General features: G+C 44.4%; 1 protein-coding gene across 1 annotated transcript in view; it reads left to right on the forward strand.

Moving 5' to 3' along the window:
• LOC145352578 (uncharacterized) overlaps positions 1-27,819 on the forward strand; it is a 52,472-nt gene that overhangs the window by 16,660 nt on the left and 7,993 nt on the right. Inside the window, exons 3-5 of the mRNA XM_080202630.1 lie at positions 5,425-5,576; positions 10,555-10,681; positions 27,556-27,687. Of these exons, the coding sequence (XP_080058756.1) occupies positions 5,425-5,576; positions 10,555-10,681; positions 27,556-27,687 (411 nt within the window). The remainder of the gene's footprint in view (positions 1-5,424; positions 5,577-10,554; positions 10,682-27,555; positions 27,688-27,819) is intronic.

Here is a 27,819-nt window from a genome sequence, read left to right on the forward strand (position 1 = left end):
CTTGGGTGACTGTGTGAAGTTTGCACATTTGCTGCCATGTCTGCGTGGATTTGCTACAGGTGCTTCAAGTTTTTTTCCACAGCCCAAAGATGTGTAGGTTAGGTGGATTGGCCATGGTAAATGCCTGTGGTTACAGGATAGACACAGTAAGAAGTCTCACAACACCAGGTTAAAGTCCAACCAATTTATTTGATCGTAAACTCACGAGCTTTCGGAGCACTGCCCCTTCATCAGATGAGTGGAGAGTTGGGTTCACAAATGTGGCATATATAGACACTGAGTCAATTGAAAGATAATGGTGTGAATTTTTTCAAACCAGGACAGCTAGTAGGATCCCGCAAGCCCAGGCCAAATGGTGTGGGCCTCACATGACATCACTCCACCAATGTGAGTGGAGAGGGGGATAATCACAGGTTAGGGAGGTGTGAATTGTCTCGAGCTAGGATGGTTGGTGGGATTTTGCAAGCCCAGGCCGAGTGGTGGGGGTTACATGTAGCGTGACGTGAACGCAAGATCCTCATGTGTGGCCCACACCATTTGGCCTGGGCTTGCAGGATCCTACTAGCTGTCCTGGTTTGAGACAATTAACACCATTATCTTTCAATTGACTCAGTGTCTATATATGCCATATTTGTGAACCCAACTCTCCACTCACCTGATGAAGGGGCAGCGCTCCGAAAGCTCGTGAGTTTACTATCAAACAAATTGGCTGGACTTTAACCTGGTGTTGTGAGACTTCTTACTGTGTTTACCCCAGTCCAACACTGGCATCTCCACATCGTGACAGGGATAGGGCAGAGGTGTGGGCCTGGGTAAAATGCTCTTTTGGAGAAACGGTGTAGACTTGATGGGCTGAACGGCCTCCTTTCACATTCTAGGGATTCTAAAAACCAAATGTGAAACAAGGCAAATCTACAATGTGATGTATATATGTGAACGCTGGAAGCAATGGAAATCAATGCAGGACATTGTGGCAGAATTGAAAGACAGTTTGCAGAAGTCTCTCATTCTAGAAGGTGAAAATTAATCTAATATTCCGGATATAAATTTTCAATTTATTTTCTGGAATAAGTGCCGCAGATAATGCCAGGTCGTTTGAAAAAACGTTGATTGTGTACCATGTTACTGAACCACTGAGGTCAATACCATTGAATCCCGAAAGAGGCCATTTGGCCTATCGAGTTAGCACCAACTCTCCAAAGGAGCATTTCACCCTGACCCAGTGGCCGGCACAGTGGTTAGTACTACTGCCTCACAGTGCAGGGACATGGGTTCAATTTCCAGCTCAGTTCACTCTGTGTGGAGTTTGCATGTTCTCCCTGTGTCTGCATGGGTTCCCTTCGGGTGCTCCAGTTTCCTCCCACTGTCCAAAGATGTGCTGGTTAGGTGATCTGGCCATGCTAAATTCTCCCTAGGTGTACCCGAACAGGCGCCAGAGAGTGGCGATGAGGGAATTTTCACGGTAGCTTCATTGCAACGTGAATGTAAGCCTACTTGTGACTGATAAGTAAGCTTAAACTTTTTTAACTATCCCCTAATCCCATGCACTTAGCATGGCCAAGCCACCTAACCTGCACATCTTTTGGACTCATGAAGTTATTCGAACAATCCTGTTAGGGTAGATTTCCAGGATTTGGACCCAGTGATAATAAAGGGCAGTGACATTTATGCAACTGTAGGAAGTGTACTGCAGCCACAGTCTAAGGGTGAAGGAGGGAGGATGTTTAAGCTTGTGAATGGAGTGTCAGTGAAGCTGAGAGCTTTGTTGTAGATTGGGTCCAGCTGCAATACTATCAGACCAACAGAATACATTCCATCAGACTCCTAACATGTGCCCTGTAGATGATGGGGATGGTCATTGCCTAGCACTTATGTGGCACAGATCTCACATGCCACTAAATACCCCAAATCTGGATAATGCCCAGATCTTGCTGCACACAGGGATGAGTTGCAAGCAGAGTACTGAAAGATCATTAGTAAATTTCTGACCTTCTGCTGAAAGGGGGTAATTGATGAAGCAGTGGAAGAGAGATTGGCCTGAAGAAATTGATGTGGAGATGCTGGTGTTGGACTGGGGTAAACACAGTAAGAAGTTTCACAACACCAAGTTAAAGTCCAACAGGTTTATTTGGTAGCACTAGCTTTCGGAATCTCAGGCTCCTTCATTGGGTGACTGACCTGACGAAGGAGCCTGAGACGCCGAAATCTTGTGTTGCCAAATAAACCTGTTGGACTTTAACCTGGTGTTGTGAGACTTCTTACTGAAGAAATTGTCCGGGGTAATGATTAGCAACCACACTCATCACATTTTGTGCCAAATATGACTTCAGCTACTGGAACATTTTCCCCTAGATCTCCACTGACTTCAGTTACACTGAGGTTGGGGTGACACTCCTATTGAATTCTGCCTTAATGTATAGGGCAGTCACTCACATCACCTTTGGAAATCTTATGTGGAGTTTTGGATCAATGCTGTAGTGCAGTGTGGTCCTTACAAAACTAACCCTGGATATTGCTAAGTGCCACTTGATATCATTCTTAATGACTTATTCCACCACTTTGCTAATGAATAAGAAATTTAAATTGTGTAAAGATGTGCAGGTTAGATCATTGGCCATGATAAATTGCCCCTTAGTGTCCCAGGATGCATAGGTTAGAGGGGTAAACAGATGGGGTTATGGAGATAGGGCCTAGGTGGGATTGTTGGTGGTGCAGACTCGATGGGCCAAATTAACTCCTTTTGCACTGTAGAGATTCTATGATTTTACTACAGAAGGAGGCCATTCAGCTCATCTTGCTTGTGGTGGCTCTTTGTAAGAGTTTTCTTGTTAAAAGCATCTGTGATTAGATAATGGTTTCAATGCCTCATTTGTGCTTGGTAACAGTTTCAATGCCTGGTTTAATAACTTATCAATCATCTGTGAGGAAATACAAATCTTGGACATTTGGCCATTTAGTTCCTTGAGCATGTCCTCTTCAATAATATTACGCCTGTCCTTTTCCCTCAGCTGCACCTGCTCACGTTATACTTATTTCCCTTGGTTTCCCAAGTATTCAAGACTGTATCAATCTCCGGCTTGAATATACTGAAATGGCTGAGCATCCACAGTCAGCAATAGGGATCTCCAAAAACCCTCAACCTTTGTGTGAAAATATTTCTCCTCCCCTCAGCCTAAATGGCCAAGTCCTTATTCTGAGACTATGAACCCTTGTTCTAGCATCCCCAGCCAGGGGGAACGTTCTCCTGGCATCTACCCTCACAGGCCCCTTATCAGTTTCATATGTTTCAATGAAATCAGCTTCTAAAATCTAGAGAATAAACACCTTGTTTACTCAGTCCCTCCTCCTGAGACAATCCCTTCTCACAGGAATTGGTCCAGTGAGTCTCTTTCCCTTTACATCTCCCTTCAATTTAAAATCCACACATTCATCAAATCCAGATCCTTTTAATGGAAACAGGGACACAAATCTCAAAATATGACAAACCCAGCAAGTTGTATTTTTGATGTCAAACTTGATTTGCTAATGCTGTTAGGTGGCACAGTGGTTAGCACTGCTTTCTCACCACTCCAGGGACCCGGGTTCAATTCCCGGCTTGAGTCACTGTGTCTGTGTGGAGTTTGCACATTCTCCCCATATCTGTGTGGGTTTCCTCTGGGTGCTCCAGTTTCCTCCCACAGCCCAGAGATATGGGTGTTAAGTTGATTGGCCATGCTAAGTTGACCCTAGTGTCAGGGAGATTAGCAGGGTAAATATGTGGGCTTTTGAGGATAAGACCTGGATGGGATTGTTGTCAGTGCAGACTCAGTGGGCCGAATGGCCTCCTCATGCATTGTAGGATTCTATGAAGTGATGTGGGACATTTTACTATGCTACAATAAATGCAAATCTTTGCTTGCATATAACACCATGAACATGGAAATAATGATTCAAGGCATGTCACTTTTAGGAGAGCTGACTAAAACCTGGGTGAAAGAAACGTGTTTTCAGGAGGGACTGAAAGGAGAAGCGGGAAGCAGAAAGGCAAGCGAGAATTTTTCAACTGGAAGAGTTCAGAGGACTGGGAACTATGGTTCAGTGAAGGCCGGGATTACACCAAGCAACATTTTGATGAGAGGCAAAATCTGAGCAGCATGGTTTCAGAAGAGTTGATGTTTAAAGAGAGTGGAAGATAGGAGGTTATTCAAGGGAAAATTTGAGTTGAGTCTGGATGTGACAGAAATGCGGGTGATGACTTCAGCAGCAAATTGGCTGAGAGAGGAATGAAGGCAGTGTCTGAAATGGGACCTGAAGCTCAGTAGGAGGTTGAATAGACAGAGTCTGGAAAAGCCATGAGGCTGAATAGAGGACTAAAGATAACTAGGATTCTGAGGTTAAGAAAAATTTAGTTCAGTCTGACAGCAACAGGAGACAAGTTTTCCCCGTGCTCAGCTGAAAGATAATGTGGCTCATTGTGGACTGAATATCGGGTAAGCTGCCTCACAGCACAATGCCAGTCAGAGGGGTTAGGAAAGATGATGGGAAGGGAGAGCTGAGCAGCAGTGTGCATTTGGAAGTTGGCACACCTATCCAAGGATAAGCACGCGGATCCGGAATAGATTCTGGAGGAATTCCAACAGTAATGGTGCTGGAGGTGAAGTTGGAGATGCTTTCCTGTTTGCCACTGGATAGGTATGAATGGAACCAGACGAGGGTAGTCACGACATATAGAGGTTTGATTTGGGTACTGACGAAGCCTGGCTCTACCTCTCCATCCCCTCTCTGGGTCCTTCCGCTGTCATGATCAAACTGTGTAGTGCTTTGACCAGGGCACACCTCAACACACCAGTGCTGGTTGCTTGGGCACAGAATAGAGAATCAAGTGATGGAGGCAATGCAGAGAAGAACCATTTGGCTGCTGCTTAATCTCTAATGTCCAAGTTGTAAGAGAGGACTTTTGAAGCATGATTTTCTTTTTAACCTGCAAAGAAACTGTCTGTGAGGTGATCTGATGCAAGGCAATCGCACATAGCAAAGTCCCACAAACAGCAATGTGATACTGGCCAGTTAATCTGTTATTTGTGATGTTGATTGAGGAATAAATGTTGGCCAGGACAACTCTCTGCTCCTCTTCTGAATAGTGTCAAGGGGATCTTTTCCATTCGCCTGAACTGGCTTGGGTTCAAAGTCTCATCCAAAAGACAGCACTTCTGACAATGCAGCACTCCCTCAGTACTACACTGGAGTGTCAGCCCAGACTTTTATGCTGAAGGACTGGAATGGGGCTTGAGTCCAGAACTTTGTGACTTGGAGGCTAGCATGCTACCAGCTAAGTCACATGGTGCACAAAAATAAAATGGGCTTTCTTATCAGTAATTATCTTGTGATCTTGGAAAAAGTGAAGCATCAAAAGATTTTGCATCTGAAATATCTTAATTCCTTTAGGCTGATACAAGGAATCTCTTGGAAAAGGTTTTTCAGGATTCCTTTCCATCTCAATATACGAAACATTCCTTTGAAGACATTCCAACACTAGAGAAATTTCTCAAGATATATGGAGACGAAAGCGATGCAAATAAAGCAAAGACATTAACCAGGTAATTGAACATTATAGTAAATAAGTTCTGTTAGAGTAGCTTTGAACCATAGGTTTTGTAGTCTCATTGTGTATCAGCTTGGCTTAGTGTTAGCAGTATACTCACTACTGGATCTACAAGACCATAAAATGCAGGAACAGAAGTAGGCCATTTGGCCCACCAAGTTTGCCCCACCATCTAATGAGATTGTGACTGATCTGATGTGATAAACCTCATATCCACTTTACTGCCTTATCCCCATAAACTTTCATTCCCTTACTGATTACATGTCTGTCTCAACATTGAATAAACTTAACACAGCCTCTATAGTCTCCTGCAGTAAAGAATTTCACTACCCTCTTTAGAGAAAAATTTTTTCCTCATCTCTGCCTTAAATACTCTTAGATTATGCCTTTGGGTCCTAAACTCTCCCACTAAGGGAAACAACCTTTCAGCATCTACCCTGTTAAGCCCATTGAAAATCCTGTATGTCACAATCTATTAAATTCCAATGAGAAGAGGCTCAATCTTCTCGACTTCTCTTCATAGGAAAATCCCTCCATACCCAAAACCAATCTAGTGCAACTTCTCTGAAATGCCTCCACTGCCAGTATATCTATCTTTAGATAAGGGGAGCAAAACTGTTACAGTATTCCAGGTGTTTTTTTTTGTTTACTTTATCCCAATCCAATCAAGTCTAATTAAAGCCAATTCAGAGTCCCAACAAGTTGGGACATTCCCGATCCAAGCTGACAAGACAGGGCTCTCACCTCCTGTCTTGGGCTTGATCTACATGATCCAAGCTGATTGGAGGAGGTGTAGCTCCTCCTCCAAGGCTTGATCTTATTTGCATCTTAGCCAAAAGGCCGAGATGCTGCTTTAAAAAATTGCTTCAAAAGAAGCTGAAATATAACCTAATGACTTCAACAAGCACAGCATGTCGATACTACACTTGATCTTAGCCAAAAGGCCCAACAGGTCCACCTGGTGGACCTCGTCAGAGTAATTTATATCAGACAGTATTCCAGGTGTGGTCTAACTAGTCCCTCATGTAGTTTTAGCAAGACTTCCACTGTCCCGGGCCACTGTTCCATTCGCCTTCCCTATTACCTGCTGAACTTGCAAACCAATTTTTTGTGATTTATGCACGAGGACCTCTAAATCCCTCTGTGCTGCAGCTTTTTGCAGTCTTTCGCTATTTAAATAACATTTAGCATTTTTATTCTTCATACCAAAGTTCATAACTTGCATTTTCCAAAATTTTATATTCCAACTATCAAGTTTTTGCCCCTCACCTAACCTCCAAATCCTTCTGTGGATGTTCAGTGTCATCCTTACCAGTTGCCTTCGCGCTTATTTTTGTGCCATACACAATAGTATATGCACTTGCCTCGTCCAAGTCATTAATATATCTTATAAATAACTGTGGCCCCCAGCTCGGATCCCTGTGGCAGTCCACTAACTACAGGTTGCCATCCTGAAAATACCCCTTTTTATCCCAACTCTGTCCTCTATTAGTTACCTATTTTCTATTTATGCTAATATACTACCCCCAACACCATGGGCTCTATTCTTATTAAGTAGACTTCTCTGCAGTATTTTATGGTCTGTGAGCCAAAACCACACTGCAGATTTGAGTATACAATCCAGCATGCTTTAGCATCTTTCTTGGCCAGCTGGACAATTTTGACACGTTTTGGGTTCTCAATGAGACTAATCAAGTGACTACAAAGACAAATACAACAAAGTAAGAGGTAGCAATACTAACTTATGAGGGTAAAATGCCATTCAAACAAGCCTCTTAGAAGCTTAATCAACTGAATGGGAAACTTGATGGGCCAATCCTCCTCCAGTGCTGGAGTGTTCTATGATCTGTTGCTCCTCTGCAGTTACCTCAGTCACACACTCTGCTCTTCCCGCTGCCTCGGCAAAACATCCAACATAATTAAGGACCCCACACACCCCGGACATTCTCTCTTCCACCTTCTTCCTTCAGGAAAAAGATACAAAAGTCTGGGTCACGTACCAGCCAACTCAAGAATAGCTCCTTCCCTGCTGCTATCAGACTTTTGAATGGACTTACCTTGCATTAAGTTGATCTTTCTCTACACCCTAGCTATGACTAACGCTACATTCTGCACACTCTCCTTTCCTTCTCTATAAACAGTATTTTTTGTCTGTTTAGTGCACAAGAAACAACACTTTTCAGTATGTTAATACATGTGACAATAATAAATCAAGTCAAATCACATCAAATATCCCAGCAGAATAAAACAGATTCTGAAAATTGTACAGTTTCTTTCTCCCAAGCTGAAGGCAAGTGAGTGGCCGGTACTAAACCAGGCAGGTAATGAGCAATACTGAGGTTGTGTCATAGCTGGAATCCAAGCTGCCATCTGTCAATTTGATGAGAATGGAATCTACGCAAAGCTGCTAGTTTAGATTGTTAAACTGAAACACTTTTAATTAACTGTTGCTGGCTCATTACAAAGCGTCAGCAAAGGATCAATCATTTGCTTGGAGATTATTATCAACAGATAATTAAAGAACTGGTGTTTAATCTTCAGGAATTCTCCAGTCGAGATACAGTTCTTGTCAATAGTAGACATTGAATTAAAGTGTAGGTCTGGAAGTGTCCAGACTATTGTCTGCAAGTTTTCATGTTTAGGTCCATAAAATCCATTGGCAAAAAAAGTCTAGAATTGAAAGCTCATCTCAGTCATTGCAACCATGAAACTATCATCGATTGTCATAAATGTTTTCATTCCCCTCCTCCTCTTCACCCCTACTCACCTATGCCCTCTCTGCTTCCTCACCTGCACTCCCCTCCTCCTTCTCACCCTCACTCTCTGCCTCCTCACTTATATTCCCCTCCTCCTACTCACTCCCACTCTCCTCCTGCTTATTCCCCCTTGCAGTCCTCCACCTCATCCCTCTCCTCCTTCTCCCCACTCCACTGTCCTCCCTCTCACCTCCAGCCCCTTGGCCACTGCTGTGTTACTTGTCATGATGTAACAGGGTAAAACGTGAGAGCCACTCTGCACAGTGGTGACAGAAATCACAGCTATTTTCATTATGAATCTACTATTCTAGGGCAGGCTGTTACTGAGTTACATTACTGTTAAATACTGTGCCGTACTGTCTGTCTGGAAGGCATGTCGTCCAATTGCAGAAATGAGAAGAAATTAAGTGAAAAACTACCCTAGGGCTGAAATGCACATTAAGCTAATCTATAACAATACATTTTACCATAAAGCATCTGATCAACTATTTATTAATCTAGTTCAACAAATATAAATTGACAAATGCAGCTAGCTCTGTTCCAAGGCTGACCCCTTCTGATACAAAACTCTAACCGTGTGTAAATTATTTTGTGGAAAATATGCAGAGACAATTTTGTTCTAATTTATTTTAAATCTTTTGTTGGTGCAGTGCTGGCAGGATCCTGTTTGTTATCTGTCCCTGAGCTGGTGATGGTGGGCCATCTATTAGAATTAGTGCAGTGACAGTGGTGATCCTTCCACTGTGTGTTATATAATTTTCCAGAACTTTGACCTAGTGTTGCTGAAGGAATGGTGTTACACATCCAAAAATAGGTTTCAGGTTGGTGCTCAAACATTTGAATTCCCATCAGGCAGGAATGTGAGAGAATCTCTCCCGATGGACGGCCAAGAAAACTCATTTAAAAAGCAGCACTGATTTCAATCAATGGTGACTTAGATTCTCACAAAAACTCTTAGAACACCAAGTTCCCTCCAGCACCTAGAATAGAGGCTGTTCTTTCTCTGCTCACAATCCTTTCTCTCATAGTGTCCCCTCTGATCCTTTTTATATGTCTCCCTGTCTCTGAGTCTGTTTCTGCTGCTTCAGCAGCTCCGGCTCTTGTTTTGCAATGTTGAGTGTAGATCTTGCGTTTATTTCTGACTCACGCTTAATAACCTTCGGAGGGGTTTTGTTTTTACAGCAGCAGGTTACTACATCCAGCAAACAAATCCTGACACCATTTAACCCACAAAAGGAGACAGCTTATAGTTCAGCCCGCAAACCCACCAAGAATGGCACAGTTCAAATCCACCAGGCATTGGGCGACGTGAAGATTTACTCTTGGCGTTGCGAAACAAGAGTAGGAGCTGCAGAGAAACAGAAGGGGACAGGGCTGACACAGACAAAAAGACGTACCAAATGGGCATAAACACCCAGAAAGAAAAGACAGAGAGCAGGCTGATACTCAAGGAGCTGGGGAGAATTTATGTTCCGAGAGGGTTTTTTTCCAAAAACAAATTGCTGTAGATGCTGGAATCCGAAACCAAAAACGAAAATGTTGGAAAAGCTCAGCAGGTCGGCAGCATCCGCAAGGAATGAAAAGAGCTGGGGTTTCGGGTCCAGGTGACCATTTGCCAAAGCTAAAAGGCATGGAAAGTGTGAAATATTTATATTGCAGCATGAGGGAGTGAAAGATGAGTCATAGCCACAGAAACAAGGGGAAAGGCTGCTAATGGCAGTCTGTACGGGAATAAAAAGTGTGAATTGTGCGCGTGCATGTGCGCAAGAAGAAAAGGGGGGTTAAAATAGTGGGGGAAAAGTTAGGGGAAAGAAAAATAAAAACAACTTTAAAAAAAGGTAGAGAACACTTAAAAATGAAATGAAAACAAAGGGGTCAAGGTTTTTTTCACTAGAATCCAATTCCCTATTAACTGGAGTCAACACTGCTTTGTAAGTGAGTTTTCTTGGCTGTTAGTTAGGGGATAATCTTACACATCAGGAGAGGACAGTAATCCAAATGTTTAAGCACCAATCTTTCGACCTGTTTTTAGATATAGAATACTGTTCCTTCATTGGGTTGGAATTCCACACCTAACGTGACCATGCATTCTACTAATATTTGTCCAGCAAATTAAATTGAGGAGATCTGTTTGAACGAATGCTCTGCCCACTGTGCTGTTTAACTATCTGCTGTTTATGACTCTGGGTATTGCTTAGTTTTGTTGTTCTGTTTCAGTCCTGAATTTTCTAGTGCATGGGAAATCCTTCAAGATTTAAACAAAGTGTACTTAAGATCCAGCTGGAATGTATCACATGCCCGTCAAAAACTCCTTTCTACACTGGGAATTGACCAAAATCGAAAGGTAAGTTCATTTATACATTATATGTTTGTCTATCCAAAGAAACTCTCAATACTTCTTTCAGTATACTCCGACACTACATACTTTCGGTGCATTCAGAAAGGGATAAGCATTTGAATCACTGTATCTGTGACTCATGAAGAAGTCTCACAACACCAGGTTAAAGTCCAATAGGTTTATTTGGTGGTAAATGCTACTAGCTTTTGGAGTGCTGCTCCTTCGTCAGGTGAATGGGGAGTTCTCCCTGCTCGCCTGACGGAGGAGCAGCGCTCCGAGTGGGAAGTTCTCCCCGTCACCTGAAGAAGGAGCAGCGCTCCGAGTGGGGAGTTCTCCCCGTCACTTGACGGAGGAGCAGCGCTCCGAGTGGGGAGTTCTCCCTGTCACCTGACGGAGGAGCAGCGCTCCGAGTGGGGAGTTCTCCCTGTCACCTGACGGAGGAGCAGCGCTCCGAGTGGGGAGTTCTCCCTGTCACCTGACGGAGGAGCAGCGCTCCGAGTGGGAAGTTCTCCCTGTCACCTGACGGAGGAGCAGCGCTCCGAGTGGGAAGTTCTCCCTGTCACCTGACGGAGGAGCAGCGCTCCGAGTGGGGAGTTCTCCCTGCTCACCTGAAGAAGGAGCAGCGCTCCAAAAGCTAGTAGTGTTTACTACCAAATAAACCTGTTGGACTTTAACCTGGTGTTGAGAGACTTCTTACTGTGTTTACCCCAGTCCAACGCCGGCATCTCCGTAACTGTGACTCATAACAGTAATATATGTTTACAGTCGCTGAATCCTCCCTGCACAGATTTTAAAGAAGAAATGAAGGTAACTGGTTTGACTAGTGTGGATGACATTGATCTTTTAATAACCTTCAGTGAAATCAATAAATATGCAATAAGCTCTAGTGGCACAGTGATTAGCACTGCTGCCTCACAGCGCAAGGGTTTGATTCCCAGCTTGGGTCACTGTCTGTGTGGAGTTTGCACATTCTCCCCGTGTCTGGGTTTCCTCCGGGTGCTCCGGTTTCCTCCCACAATCTGAAAGACACGCTGGTTAGGTGCATTGACCCGAACAGGCACCCAAGTGTGGCGACTAGGGGAATTTCATAGTAACTTCATTGCAGTGTTAATGTAAGCTTTACTTGTGACTAATAAATAAACTTTAAAACTTTAGGCAGATAACATTCGTATTTCTGTAGTACCTTGCAAATCTGCAAGACATCCTAAAGAAAATAACTTTTAAAGTGTGGTCACTCTGATGATGTGGGGGAAATAATAGCAGTCGATCCCCATAAGTGGTAATGAGATAAATGTGTTTGTTGAGAGACAAATAGTGATGATAAAAACAGGAGGAATCCATAGTCCTGGAATTGTTTTAATATCCAGCAGGCTATTTATTTAATGTCTCCTGCAGCAAGTGGAGATTGTGTGCACAGGTCTCTGGAGTCAGTCTTCCGTGTACAACCTGGTGACTCAGAGGTTAAAGAGCTGCCATTGAGTCAAGGTCCACAGAGAGGGAAACAGTGAACTTCACACTTTATTTCATTTGTAAAGATAACTATTATCACTTACGAAATTGCAGTATGTTACTATTTAACAGGTTGCTAATTATTGAGGACATGGGCAGAATGGTACAGGCCAGATCTCTCGTATCGAAACAAGTAGGTCCATTACATGAAGGAAATTAACTGATGTTCAAACAGAAAAGTTTACCTGAAGGTCAAAGCGAGCGTACAATGATGATGCTAAACTTGCTCGTGCATCTGATTACTGGTGACCAGGAAGTGAGGTACAATCTAAAATTAATCTTGTGAAGGGTTTGAATGTAAAAAGATTGGAGCTAGTTTGAGATTTAACTTGAGCTGTAATTTATTTTACACAAAACATCATCTTTAATGTGCCGATGGTAGGGGTGGCACAGTAGCACAGTGGTTAGCACTGCTGCTCCAGAGACTTGCATTCAATTCCTGGCTTGGGTCACTGCCTGTGTGGAGTTTGCACACTGCCCTTATGTCTGCGAGGGTTTCCTCCGAGTGCTCCGGTTTCCTCCCACAGTCTAAAGATGTGCTGGTTAGATTGACTGGCCATGCTAAAAATTGCCCTTAGTGTCCTGAGATGCATAGATTAGTGGGTAAATATGTAGGGATATGGGGGCAGGGCCTGGGTGGGATTGTGGTTGGGACAGACTCGATGGGCCAAATGGCCTCTTTCTGTAGATTTTCTATGATCTTTTAGCAGCAGTATCCTGGGGATTTAATCTTTAATTCCTGGAGACGCCAGGAGAATCCTGGAAAGTCCTGGGGCAGCATGGTGGCACAATGGTTAGCATTGCTGTCTCGCAGCAGCAGGGACCCAGATTTGATTCTGGTCTTGGGTGAATGTTCATCTGGAGTTTTCTCCCCGTGTGTGCGTGGGTTTCCTCCCACACTCCTAAGATGCGCAGGTTAGGTGAATTGGCCATGCTAAATTACCCTTATTGTCCAAAGATGTGTGGGTTAGGTGGACTAACCATGGAGCATGTGCGGGATTATGGGGATTGGAGGGGGGGCGGGGGTCCTGGGTAAGGTGTTTTTTCGGAGAGTCCGTGTAGACTCAAAGGGCCAAATGGCCTCCTTCTGCACTGTAGGGATTCTGTGGTTAAGTTGGGAACGGTTAGTAGTAGTTTAATAAGACCAGGCCCTCAATTTAGGAAAATAGTCATGCTGGCACCAAAGCTCCATCAACTTTGCCTGTTATAGATTAGATTCAGCATTAAATAACTTGAGCAATAAAAGCTAGTAATGGGGCAGCTGGAAATGACAGCAAGATTCAGCTACCAATGGTGGAGTAAAGTGGGGGTGGGTAGGGAGATGGACAATGGGCAGAGGAAAAGCGAGATTGTAAGGCTCAAGGAGTTTGGGAAGGAGCAATTTAAGTACAACATGGAGAATTTTAAATTTGAGGTGCTGGAGTATTAGGGAACAATGTGGCCAAGGACTAGCCTGATGGGCTTGAGTGGCATTTATTGCCAGATTGAGTATGGATGACAAACTTTTGGTTTTACAGAAGGGATGTTGGATGGCAGCTAGGCATTGAAGAGCTGAGTCTGGAGGTTCAGTGGAAGATGATTGAAGAAAATGGGTTGGAACCAGACAGTCTTCATGACAAAGGAGAATGAGCTGGGCGGCTCAGGATTAATTGGATATTTTAGTCGTACACAATTTATATTGAGACAATAGCTGGAGAGGGAGTTGGGTTGTTAAAGGTTAAGAGACTCCATGGTTGAGGACAAAGACAATGTGGAGGCAAAAGGGATTTCCTGTATCACCTCTTTTAAAATAGGCCCATCGTGTATTGTACACAAATGCTGGCACTGCACCCACTGAGGCCTTGGGTTAAGGCAGAAGGCACAGTGGTTAGCACTGTTGCCTCATTGCGCTGGGAACCTGGGTTCAATTCTGGCCTCGGGCCACTGTCTGTGTGGAGTTTGCACGTTCTACCTATATCTGCATGGTTTTCTTCCAGGTGCTCCAGTTTCCTCCCACAGTCCAAACATGTGTGGGTTAGGTTGATTGGCTATGCTAAATTGCCCGTTAGTGTCAGGGGAGTTAGCAGGATAAATGTGTGGGGTTGTAGGAATGGGTGGGATTGTGGTTGGTGCAGACAAGGTGGTCCAAATGGCCTCCATCTGCACTGTAGTGATTCTATGGATCCTAGTACAGGGTGAAAGATGGTAGGAAGGGGACCATGGGTCTGGGGAGGTGTCACAGGACCAGATGACAATGAGGTGCCACAGCAAGGGTTTGGGGCTGGCTTTCAGCATTCCAACCGTCAACCCCTCACCAGGTCCCTTGATCAGGCACTAAGTGGCTTTCGACAAGAGAGACTTAGGGAACCTGCAAATAAACACACCAGTGTAGGCCTTGCTGCCACAGGCCTAACAGAGGTGGAGGCAGGATGATGGTGAAGTCACCACCCATCCACCTGACTAAATACCCCTTCCACCAAACTTGTGCCTGCGTGGGTTACCTCCAGGTGCTCTGATTTCCTCCCACACTCCAAACATGAGCATGTTGTGTGACTTGGCCATGCTAAATTTTGCCCTTTCGTGTCAGGATGGTTAATAAGGTAAACGTGTGAGGATAGGGCCTGGATGGGATTGTTGTCAGTGCAAGGTCAATGGGCCAAATGGCCTCCTTCTACATTGCAGGGATTCTATGATTCAATATTTGCAGCTGATAGCATCCAGAATAGCTCTATAGAAGAGAGAAAAGTGGGCCAAAGACAGGCCTGTGGGAATCTCCCACAGTAGCTGTGTGGGGATAAGAAAAGAAGCAATATAAATAAAGTAGCAAATTAAAACTGCTGTCCTATCACACACAAACTATCTAATAATTTGAATTAGACAACCTTGAATTAAAAGTCTAAATGAAAAGTAGATTTAATTTTACCGGACTGATTGAGTTGTAGTTTAACAATAGACTTGCACGTCCAATTTAAACTACAGTTATTCATTGATAAATATTCTATTCAAGCACATCTGGTTTGTTTCTTTAGTTAAAAACACTTGTTTTAAGTCAGAGTGACCATCATTTTAACATATGGCATGTTTCCAAAGTTGTAGTGAAATACAGAATGGTGTTAATATATTCACCTCCACTAGGTGGTGCTCTGCAGCAGTAAAGCTGGAGATTTATTGCCTGAGATGAACCAGGCTGTTACCTAAACATCTCAAAAATGGTTTTCTTGAATTGTTGATGATTACGAGTTAAATAAAACAAAGCAGATCTATAAATGGAAATAGGGATTAAATTATCGCAGGTTCATATCTCTGAAACAATTCCATTTCATCTGATTTGGTAGACGCCACATTTTTAAGATTGAATTTGATAATCGTAGATTGCCTACAAAAGGCCACTTGGCCCATCGAGTCTGCCTCACTCTTCTAATCTCCCTAACCTACACATCTTTGGACACTAACGGGCAATTTAGCATGGCCAATCTGCCTAACCCATACATCTTTTGAAGAGTGGGAGGAAACCCGTGCAGATATGGAGAGAATGTGCAAACACCACAGACACTTAAGCTGGAACTCTACCACCTCGCCCTCCATGGAATCAGAGCGGGTGAGGGTCCGACAGCGGAAATCTCTATTGACCTCGGGCGGGACTTTCAGGTCTCGGCCGAGCGAGGCCATGAAATCCCACCCTAAATATCCGAGCTCCAAAGTAAACGTTGGAACAGTTTTTGAAGGAGGGTCAGAGGATTCATTGTACAATATCGTAGAAATAGCTTTCATTTTCATACCATCGTATTTCCCTGTTTCACTTCATTTTTTTTTAGTGAGGCCACCAGAAAATACTGAAACTGATATTGACCAGAGAAAGGCTAAATGATTGTGTTATCGGGGCACTCGGAAGCTTCTCTGCCAAATACTAAAAAGAGGGCGATAAACTGGGGCAACTTTTCATACCACTTCTCAGGACACTCAGATTAGCAAAGTGGTTTTTAACTTTTGTGCCTCGCTCTAAATACCACTCTCAAATTGTGTAAGAAGAAGCTGTACCATGCTTGGGAGAGTACCCTCCTGACCATCTGGGGAGGGGGTGGTGTGTGGGGGTGGCCTTGATGGTCCCCCCGTGCACTCCAGCAGGGCCGCCAGCTCCATGTTAACGGGGAGCTATAGTAAACCCCGCTGGAGTGAAACCTGTCTAGCCGGGTGGGGAGACAGACTCCAGCCAGCCTGGAAATTTCAGTCCCTGCTAATGGGATTCTAATTGTATGTAAATGAGGATTACCATAATTTATTCAGCTCCGTACCAGAAATCGGCACGGAGTTGACGGTGCCAGAGCTCTGACTGCCAGGGGCTCGCAATGGCTGTGACACCCATTGGGGAGCCCGCGAAATGGCCTCCACTTGAGTCTCCCATCCCTGCTGTGCTCAACGCACCAAATTAACCAGCGGAGTCCAACAAACCATAAGTTCCCATTGCCAGGGCCGGATCGAGGCTTGAATCTCCACGCTGGTTCTTCCCCTGCTGAAACCCCTTCATTTGTGCTTGTGATAGGTGCCATCTCCAGAAGCCATCAAAGCGATCACAGTAATAAATAGGAAAGTAAAACCCCACCTGATGCTTATCACAGCTGGTCCACAATACAGATGACTAACCATTGACCAAGATCTGGGGTGGGATTTTCCCATCCTGCTGCACTGCTTTGGTAGCACAGCAGGCCGGGGGATTCAAGCAGAGGCCATTTCGCAGGCTTCCCGCTGGGCATCACAGCCTCCACAAGTCTCCGGCAGTTGGATTTCCAGCGCTGCCATCTTTGCACCAACTTCTGGTGCAGAGCTGAATAAATTATGGTAATCCTTATATACATTCAATTTGAATTCCATTAGCAGCCCCAGGACTGAAATCTTTGGCCCACTAAGGGACGGGGCCTAAGGGTGGCAGGGCCTAATGGATGATGGGGCCTCGGGGGGAGATTGGTGGGGGGGGTGGGATTGTGGCAGGATCCTGCCCCTACTCTGCATAGGGATCATGAGCAGAGGCAGGGAGGCCAGTGATCAGGAGGCCGATTACTGCGCATGTACCGATCCCGGCACTGACAGATCAGCCCGTGTACAGTGGCCCACTCGGCACTATGCTGCCGACCTCTCCAGCGGGAATAGGCCCCCTCCAGAGAATTTTCCTGGGATTCACGCTAATGCATTCTGTGGTGGGCAGAGTGTGGGAGATTCATTTGGAAACTCTCGCTGTAAAAAAAAAGCAGGATTTACTCCAGTTCTTATGCAGATTTGATAGTTAGAATTTTTTTCCCCACTGGACTTCCAGGTTGCTCTGTGGAAATCAAATTAGGCTTCTAGAATCATACAATGGTTACAGCATTACAACAGAGGCCATTTGGTTGGCATTTCAGTGCTGGCTCTGTGAAAAAGAAATGAACCTACTAACCATTCCGCTACCTTTCCCCGTAACCCTGCAAAATCTTCCTTTACCGATAATGATCCAATTCCCATTTGAAAGCCTCAATTCTCCCTCCCTCTTCCACAATCACAGGCAGTGTGTTCCAGACCCTAGCTATTCGCTAAATGAATAAAATGTTCCTCCTGTCACTAATTGCTTCTTTTCCAATTATCCTAAATCTGTGCCCCCTGCTTACTTTCGCCAGTGGAAACTCTTTCTCCCTCCCTACTCCATCTAACCCCCCTCATGATTTTGAATACCTCTACCAGATTTCTTCTCAACCTTCTCCCCTCCAAGGAAAACAATCCCAACTTCTCCAATCTTCCTATGGAACTGGAGTTCCTTGTTTCAGAAACATTCTTGTACATCTTTACTGCACCCTTTCTAATGCAGCTGCATCCTTTCTAAAGTGTGGGGCCCAAAACTGGACACAGTAGCCCCGCGGAGGCTGAGGAGAATCTCACCCCCGGTTCACGCTGTCTGTTCAGGAATGCTTTCTCCCCCCACCCCGGCTGGGATTCTCCAGTGATGCTGAAAGTGAATGGGGTTTAGGCTGGAACGCCCAATTCTCCGTTCTGACTTGCAGCGGGATGGCCATGGGTGAGATTGGAGTGTTCTACCTCCAGTGTTTTGTACAACTTTATCCTCAATTGCTTGCTTTTGTACAGTGTGCCCCTGTTGGTAAAGCCCAGGATGCTTTATTAACCACACTCTCGCTCTTTCCAGCCGCTGCCTTTAATTTGATTTATTATTGTCACATGTATTACTATTCAGTGAAAAGTATTGTTTCTTACGTACCACAGAAACCCTACAGTGCAGAAAGAGGCCATTTGGCCCACTGAGTCTGCACCAATCACAATCCCACCTTGGCACTACCCCCTACATATTTACCTGCTAATCCCTCTAACCTACACATCTCAGGACATTTAAAGGGTAATTTTAGCATGGCCAGTCAACCTAACCTGCACAGCTTTGGACCGTGGGAGGAAACCAGAGCACCTGGAGGAAACCCACGCAGGCACAACAAGAATGTGCAAACTCCACACAGACAGTGACCCAAGCCGGGTCCCTGGAGCTGTGAAGCAGCAGTGCTAATCAATGTGCTACCGTGACGTACTATACAGGCGAAGCATACTGTTCATAGAGAAGGCAAGGAGGGGGTGCAGAATGTAGTGTTACAGTCATAACTAGGGTGTAGAGAAAGATCAACTTAATGCGAGGTAGCTCCATTCATAAGTCTAATGACAGCAGGGAAAAGAGCTGCTCTTGAGTCAATTGGTACGTGTCCTCAAACTTTTGTATCTTATTCCCGACAGAAGAAGGTGGAAGGAGTATGTGCGGGGTGCATGGGGTCCTTAATTACACTGACAGCTTTTCCAAGGCAGCAGGAAGTGTCAATGGGTGGAAGGCTGGTTTGTGTGATGGATTGGGCTTCGTTCACAACCATTCGTAGTTTCTTGCAATTTTGGGCGGAGTGGGAGCCACAACTGGCTGTGATACAACCGGAAAGGATGCTTTCTGTGGTGCATCTGTAAAAGTTGGGGGGAATCATAGTGGACATGCCAAATTTCCTTAGTCTTCCGAGAAAGCAGAGGCGTTGGTGGACTTTCTTAACTATGCTTTTGGCATGGGGAACTAGGACAAATTGTTAGTGATCTTTGACACCTAAAATCTCTCAGCCATATCTACTTTGTCACCATTGATGTGGACAGGGCCATATCCTCCACTACGCTTCCTGAAGTTGATGACTATCTTCTTTGTTTTCAATTCCTTCAATGCACATTTACACCCAGGTCCCTGTGCTTGTCTTCACTTTTAGAATTGTAGCCTTTGTTTTATACTGTCTCTCTGCATTACACACGATTACTCTGAAGATTTGCACCGGGCCTTTATTCACTGCAACTTTCATTGCAGTAGCACTAATGTTGCTGCTCTGATAGTTTCCTTAGACACCAGAAAGGAATCCTGTGAATAAGAATAGACATTTTCCCCCTCAAGACATTCAAGGGTACATCTTTTAACAATGTGTTGCCAAGGCAGATGAAAATCCTGTCTTTACACTTTGCTGAGTTCCCTGCATTCCCCCTCCATCAAAAGACTATCCTGTCAGCACAGTGCTCTGGCTGCAGGGTCCCTGGATTTAAAGTTTATCTATTAGTGTCACAAACAGGTTTACGTTAACACTGCAATGATATTACTGTGAAAATCCCCTAGTCGCCACATTCCAGCGCTTTTCAAGTACACTGAGGGAGAATTTAGCATGGCCAATGCATCTAACCAGTACGTTTTCTCGGACTGTGGGAGGAAAGCAGAGCATCCGCACGTGGACACAGAGAATGTCTGTGCCGAGTCTGCACAGTGACCCAAAGCCGGGAATTGAACCCAGGTCACTGGCACTGTGAGGCAACAGTGATAATCACTGCCCCATACCAGAATACATCAGAGCAAATTTAGACATCTACCAAACCAGAGGGAGTGGTGCCTGATGTATATCACTGTATGCAATGAATTACCCAAGGTCTATCAAAGCGTGAGTAAATTGGACTCACGTAAGTATTCCTGAACGGAGTGCTGCCGGATTTCCTCTTGCATATTTGAGTGCTGTAACTTTTGGTACAATCAGGAAATAGCTTTTGAATTTCTGTACATACTACATCAAAGTTTACATCCTGTCAAATGGAGATGGGATTCCTAGCTCCCCCCTCCCCCAGAGGTCCCACTAACAGCAATGAGAAAATAACACAATCATTTGTTGTTTAGTCATTCAGTTAGTTGCATAGAGCAACTTTAGCTGTTCAGGATTTCTAGGCAGTTGATTTTAGACGTGAGGGCCCAGGCTTAGCTGTGGGAATGATGATGAGGCTAATTATTTTTATTCAGGTTTGGGATGTGAGCATCCCTGACGAGGCCAGCATTTGTTGCTCGCCCTGAATTACTCTTGAGGAGGTAGTGATGAGCCACCACCTTGAACCACTGCAGCTCATCTGGTGTAGGTACATCCGCGAAGCTGTTAGGGAAAGAGTTCCGTCACTTTGATCCAGCAGCAGTGAAGGAATGGTGATATATTTCCAGGATGTTGTGTGGTTTGGAAGGAAACTTGCAGTGGGCTCTGCTCCCATGCATCTGCTACCCTTGTCCTTCTAGGTGGTAGTGTTTGGCTCTGGAAGGAACCATCAAAGGCGCCTTGGTGAGTTGCTGTTGTGCATCTTGTAGATGGTGGATACTACTGGCACTGTGTGGAAGTGACGGAGGGAGTGACTGTTTAAGGTGGTGAATGGGATGTTGATCAAGTGGGTTGCTTTGTCCTGAGTGGTGTTGAGTTTCTTCAGCGTTTTTGGAGCTGCGTTTATTCAGTCGAGTGGAGAGTATTCCATCATTCCTGACTTGTGCCTTCTAAAAATTTTAAGAGGTTATTTATTAATCACTAGGCTTACATTAACACTGCAATGCAGTTACTTGGCTTTTGGATATGAGGACGTGAGTTACTCATTGCAGAATTCCCAGCCACTGACATAACCTAGACAGCTGGTCTAGTTAAATTTCTAGTCAATGGCAACCCCAGGATGTTGAGGAGGTGGAGGAGTCAGTGATTATAATGTCATTGACTATCAAGGGAAGATGGTTATAGTCTCTCTTGTTAGAGGTAGTCATTGCCAGTGGGCCTAATGTTACTTGCCTTTTATAAGTCCAACCCTGAATGTTATCCAGCCTTTGCTGCATGCAAGCATAGAGTGTTTCAGTATCTGAGGAGTTGCAAATGGCACTGAATATTTTTGCCATTATCAGCAAATATCCCCGGTAATGATGGAAGAGAACTTGTTGATGAAGCAGCTGAAGATGGTTGGGTTTAAGACACTACCCTGAGAAATTCCAACATTGACGTTCTGGGGCATTATAATTGACCTCTAACCATCACACCCATCTTCCTTTGTGTTGAGAATGACTCCAACCAGTGGAGAGTTTTCCCCCGATTCCTAATGAATTCCGTTTTGCTAGGACTCCTTGATGTCACACTCAGGCAAGTGTTGTCTTAATGTCCAGGGCAATAACTCTCATCTCTTGAACTTTGCTCTTTGGTCATGTTTGGAGAAAGACTGAATTGGCCCTGACAAAACACAAATGGAGAATTGGTGAACAGCTTGTTGCTAAGTAAGTGCCACTTGACAGGTCTGTGAAGATACTTTCAATCACTTTGTTGATGATCAAAACTAGACTGGGCAGTATTTGGCCCAGTTGGATTTGTTCTGCCTTTTGTGGGCGCGACATTCCTGGATAATTTTTCACATTGCCAGTGTTGTAGCTGCACTGAAACAGCTTGGCTAAGGGCACAACTAGCACTGGAACACAAGTCTTCAGTAGTACAGCTGTGATCTTTTCAAGGCCAAAAGTCTTTGCTGTATTCATAGCCATCAGCCATTTCTTGCTGTTACGTGGAGTGAATTGAATTGTTTGAAGACTGGCACCTAAAAGGGACTTGAAGAGGAGGCCAACATGGATGATCCGCTCAGTAGTTCTGGCTGAAGATGGTTACAAATGCTTTAGCCTTACCTTTTGCTCCGACACACATTGGGCTCTCCCAGCGTTAAGGATGGGGATACTTTTGGATCCTCCTTTGCTGGTTGGGTTAACTATTATTATTCATGTACTAATTGGATAGCAACTGCCGATGAGCACACGTGCATTTAGCAGTAGAATTAAAAATCTTGAAGTTACTGTGTGCAATGCCTCTCCATAACCTGCACGAAAGGAGAGCTTTGCCATCTGGCTCCCCATTCAAATGTATTAAGCATTATTTATTTGTGTCACAAGTAGGCTTACATTAACACTGCAATGAAACCGCCACACTCTGGCATTTGTTCGGGTACACTGAGGGGAAATTTAGCATGGCGAATGCACCTAACCAGCATGTAGGAGGAAACTGGAGCACCCGGAGGAAACCCATGCAGACACGGGGAGAACATGCAAACTCCGCACAGACAGGGACCAAGCTGGGAATTGAACCCGAGTCCTGGCGCTGTGAGGCAGCAGCGCTAACTACTCTGCCACCGTACCACCCACGTAGCTTCAATACTAACTTTGTGGATAGTGACGAAACTGACTACAAAATGTTATGGTTTGATCATTATTAGTCACTGACAAGTAACTTCGTTGGTACTGAAAATGAACTTTAACAAATGTCAAATTTTATCCCTTCAGCTGTGAACTAATATTGAAGATTTAAATTTTTTAACTTCTACTTTGTATTTCATCTCTCCCCCTTCCTTGATCCAAAAACATTCTTGCCCTCTCCTTATTTCAGTCTCTGTACTTGATTTGCTATTGACTTCACTATTCTGACAGTTCATGCATTAGACAACACTGCTCATTAATCAGTTCCCAATCTAATTGTTTAGGTAAGTACATGGTTGCTTGCCTTGTTCACACAGATACACCACACCAGTTAGATACTCTGCTGACAACAACATCCTGACTTGATGGGCTGAATGTGTTCCTTCTACACTGTAGAGATTCTATTTTCTATGATTCTTGCGATTAATGCCCAAGTTGACTTGAGACTTCACGGCACAAGGTTAACTAGTTAAATATCAGAGCTGGTCTCCCTTCAGAAAATCCCTACAATATAGAAGGAGGCTGTTCGGCCCATCATGTCTGCAGTGAAGCTCCAAAAGAGCAGGGTACCCAGGTCCATCCCCCACCCCCTTGATCTCCATAACCCAGTGCATTTGCCACGACCAATTCTCCTAATCTACACAGTTTGGGAGACAAAGGGGCAATTTAACATGGCCAATTCACCTAACCTGCAAATCTTTGGAGTGTGGGAAGAAACCGGAGCACCCGGAGGACATGGGGAGAACATGCAAACTCTGCACAGCCAATCACCCAAGGCCGGAATCGAACCCTGATCCCTGCGCTGTGAGGCAGCAGTGCTAACCACTGTGCCACTGTGTTTTTGTTGAGAACACAATTAGATCAATTTTTGTGTCAAAACTTTGTGAATGGTAAGGTAGCGTATAAAATGGTTAGTTAATGCAAACATTTTGGTTTGAAAGGAAAGTTAGGCAGAGGCAATATAATTGTGAGGTGTAATGTTAATGGAGGTACAGGAACAAAGAGATTCAGATGTTTACATCCACAAGACTTTGAAGGTTCAGGGGAATTGATGAGGCTGTTTTTAAAACAAATAAAAGCTTACTGGTTCTTTACTTTATACATAAAGGTACATAGGAAAGAAAGGAAATATGCTAAATCTTTATAAATCAGCAGGGATAATGAGTCCAATTCTGGGCTTCACAATTTAGGAAGGCTGGCATGACTACAGAGATTTATGCGAATGGTATCAGAGATGATGGTCCTCAGTGATGTGATAAGAAAATGGATGCAGATGCAATAGAAACTTTCAAAAGCGAACTGGTTAAATATGTGAAGGGGGAATTTGCAGGGCTATAGGGAAAGCCCTGCCACAGGAAAAAAGCAGGGCTTTGAGACAACTAGCTCCTTCAATAGCCTTCACAGGCATCATAGGCCATGTGGCCTTCTGCTGTGCTAAATTGGTTGAATAATCCAAAAATAGTCCAAATAGTTAACAATCTAGAGTCATAGGGCGGAATTTGATCATCCCACCAGCCGCAGGAATCGTAGTGGGTGGAACACGGACAAAGCAAAAGTCCGTTGACCTTGCGTGGGATTTTCCGACCTTGGGATGAACGCAGCTGGAAAATTCCACCCCTGGAATTTGACAGCACAGAAAGGGGCCCTTTGGTTCCTAGTGTCCAAGCCAGCCATCAAACACCTATCTATTTTAATCTTATTTTCCAGCACTGGTCTGTAGCCTTGTATGCCATGGCATTTCAAATGTTCATCTAAATTCTTCTAAAATATTGTGAGGATTCCTGCCACCACCATCCTGTGTGCAGCACGGTAGCACAGTGGTTAGCACTGCTGCTTCACAGCTCCAAGGACCTGGGTTCGATTCCCGGCTTGGGTCACTGTCGGTGTGGAGTTTGCACATTCTCCTTGTGTCTGCGTGGGTTTCCTCCCACAGTCCAAAGATGTGCAGGTTAGGTTGATTGGCCATGTTAAATTGACCATAGATGCATAGGTTAGAGAGGATTAGTGGGTAAAATATGTACGGATTGGGGGTAGGGTCTGGGTGGGATTGTGGTCAGTGCAGACTCGATGGGCCGAAGAGCCTCTTTCTGTACTGTAGGGTTTCTATGATTCATCCTCTCAGGCAGTGAGTTATAGATTCCTACCGCCCTCTGGATGAAAAATCTTTTAGAACATAGAACACTACAGCACAAACAGGCCCTTCGGCCCACGAGTTGCGCCGAACACATCAACACCCATCTATAACCCCCAATCCCATAAAACCCCATATACTCATCCAGAAGTCTTTTAAAAGACCCCAGCGAGTTCGCCTCCACCACCACTGACGGCAGCCGATTCCATTCACTCACCACCCTCTGAGTGAAAAACTTACCCCTAACATCACTTCTGTACTTTCCTCCCCGCACCTTAAACCTGTGTCCTCTCGTAGCGACCATTTCAACCCGGGGAAATAGCCTCTGAGAATCCACCCTATCCATTCCTCTCAACGTTTTATAAACCTCTATCAGGTCACCTCTCAACCTACGTCTCTCCAGGGAAAAGAGACCCAGCTCCCTCAACCTAACTTCATAAGGCATGCCTCCCAGTCCAGGCAACATCCTTGTAAATCTCCTCTGTACCCTTTCAATAGCTTCTACGTCTTTCCTATAGTGAGGCGACCAGAACTGCGCACAGTACTCCAAATGAGGCCTGACAAGGGTCTTATAAAGTTGCAGCATTACCTCCCGACTCCTAAACTCAATCCCTCGATTTATGAAGGCCAGTACACCATACGCCTTCTTGACCACCTCTTCCACCTGCGAGGCCGATTTAAGAGTCCTGTGGACCCGGACCCCAAGATCCTTCTGCTCCTCAACACTACCAAGACTCCTGCCCTTGATAGTGTACTCGTTCATCCCGTTGGTTCTGCCAAAATGGACGACTACGCATTTATCCGCGTTGAAGTCCATCTGCCACTTCTCCGCCCAGTCCTGCATCCTATTTATGTCCTGCTGCAACTTTTGCCGTCCTTCCAGACCATCCACAACACCACCGACCTTCGTGTCATCAGCGAACTTACTTACCCATCCTTCCACTTCCTCATCCAGATCATTTATGAAAATGACAAACAGCAAGGGTCCTAGAACAGATCCCTGGGGCACTCCACTGGTGACTGACCTCCATTCAGAAAAAGACCCATCCACAACCACTCTGCCTTCTGCAGGCAAGCCAGTTCTTGATCCACAAGTCTTTTCCTCAAGTCCCCTCTAAGTCTCCTGCTCCTGTACCCTATAATGTGGGTATGCCGGCGTTGGACTGGCGTAAACACAGTAAAAAGTCTGACAACACCAGGTTTTAGTCCAAACGATTTATTTGATAATAATCTATTATCAAATAAATCGTTTGGACTAAAACCTGGTGTTGTCAGACTTTTTCCTGTACCCTATACCCAGTTTAGCCATAACTAAAACGCTTCAACCCAGCAATATCCTGGTGAAGCTCCTTTGTGCCCTCTCTAGAGCAATCACATCCTTCCTTTAGTGTGGAGACCAGAACTGCACCACCTGTGACCTAACAATATTTTATATAACTAAGTTTAAGTTTATTAGTGTCATAATTAGGCTTGCATTAACATTGCATTGAAGTTACTGTGAAAATCCAACATAATCTCCCTGCTCTTATATTTTATGCTTCAGCTAATAAAGGCAGGTTTCCTATGTGCCTTCTTAACCACCTTATCTACCTGTCCTTCTATCTTTGGACATGCGCCACAGGATCCCTCTGGTCCTCCTTTCTTACCAGCGTCCTACTGTTCGCTGTGTATTCCCTTGCCTTGTTAATCCTCCCAAGATGCATCACCTCATACTTTTCAGGGCTAAGTTCTATTTGCCACTGTTCTGCTCATCTAACCAGCCCATCCATATCGTCCTGTAAAGTAAGGCTTTTCTCTTTGTTATTTACCACACTACCAATTTTCGTGACATCTGTGAACTTACTGATTATAGCCCCCACGTTCCCATCTAGCTCATTAATGTACACTACAAACAGCAAGGGATCCAGCACTCATTCCTGTGGTACACCACTGGACACCAGGCTTCTAGTCACAGAAACAACCTTCAACCATCACCCTATGCTTCCTGCCACTAATTTTGGATCCAGTTTGCCAGACTTTGTTGGATCCCACGGATTCTTACCTTTTTGACCAGTCTCCCATGCAGGACATTAGCAAAAGTCTTACTGAAGTCCAGTAGACGGCATCAACTGCACTGCCCTCATCTACACACTTCATCTGAAGATTCAATCAAATTTACTGGATGATCTCCCCCTGACAAAGTCATGCTGACTATCCTTGATTAATCCTTGTCTCTCCGAATGGAGATTAATTCTGTCCCGCAAACTTTTTTTCCAACAATTTCCCTATCGCTAGTATTAGACTCACTGACCTGTAAATACCTGGTTTTTCCTTACTTCGAATCCAGTTAGCACTTTGGGAAAGCACAACTGTTGAACAGTTCCAATTTAATTTTGAAATACTGCCTTGAAAACATTGATCTTAATTTGTGAAAGTCTTTACATGGGCCAATGGCAAAGCACTTTCTGTGCAAATTTTTAAAAATGTATTTTACTTTCCACTATTTATCTCAGGATATAATGTTGTTATGACTAAAGGGGTTTGTCAATTGCTTTCATTCCTTTGGTTACCAAAATTGTAAATTTGTTGTGAAAACTCTTTATTAAGTGATGTAATTATCATAGAATTGCAACCTTAAATCCAGCTTGTCCCCCTACAGCTCGGATTGATTTTAAACATTTGCTTAATTTTTGTACAGCGTGACTTACGTTTCTGAGCCTTTTTGCATTGTAGGACATTGGACAATGTGACCTACAGTATCTAGAGGACATGACAGCCTGCTGTTCAGACCTGGAGATGATCAGTGCACTGCCAAATGTTACTCCCCTGCCTCAGGATGGCACCAAGACGCTCATCCAAACCAGGGTAAGAGAAAATATACATTGTAGATACTAAATTTGAAAACGTCTTTTTTTAAAATCTGCGTATATTAAATATAAAACTCTTGCCAAGCAAAGTTTTAATGGGCAGAATTTTACCCATTTTTTGGCAGCATGG

Source organism: Carcharhinus amblyrhynchos, chromosome 14 (genome assembly GCF_965287045.1).
Source record: "Carcharhinus amblyrhynchos chromosome 14, sCarAmb.v2.hapA, whole genome shotgun sequence".
Classification (NCBI taxonomy): Eukaryota; Metazoa; Chordata; class Chondrichthyes; order Carcharhiniformes; family Carcharhinidae; genus Carcharhinus; species Carcharhinus amblyrhynchos.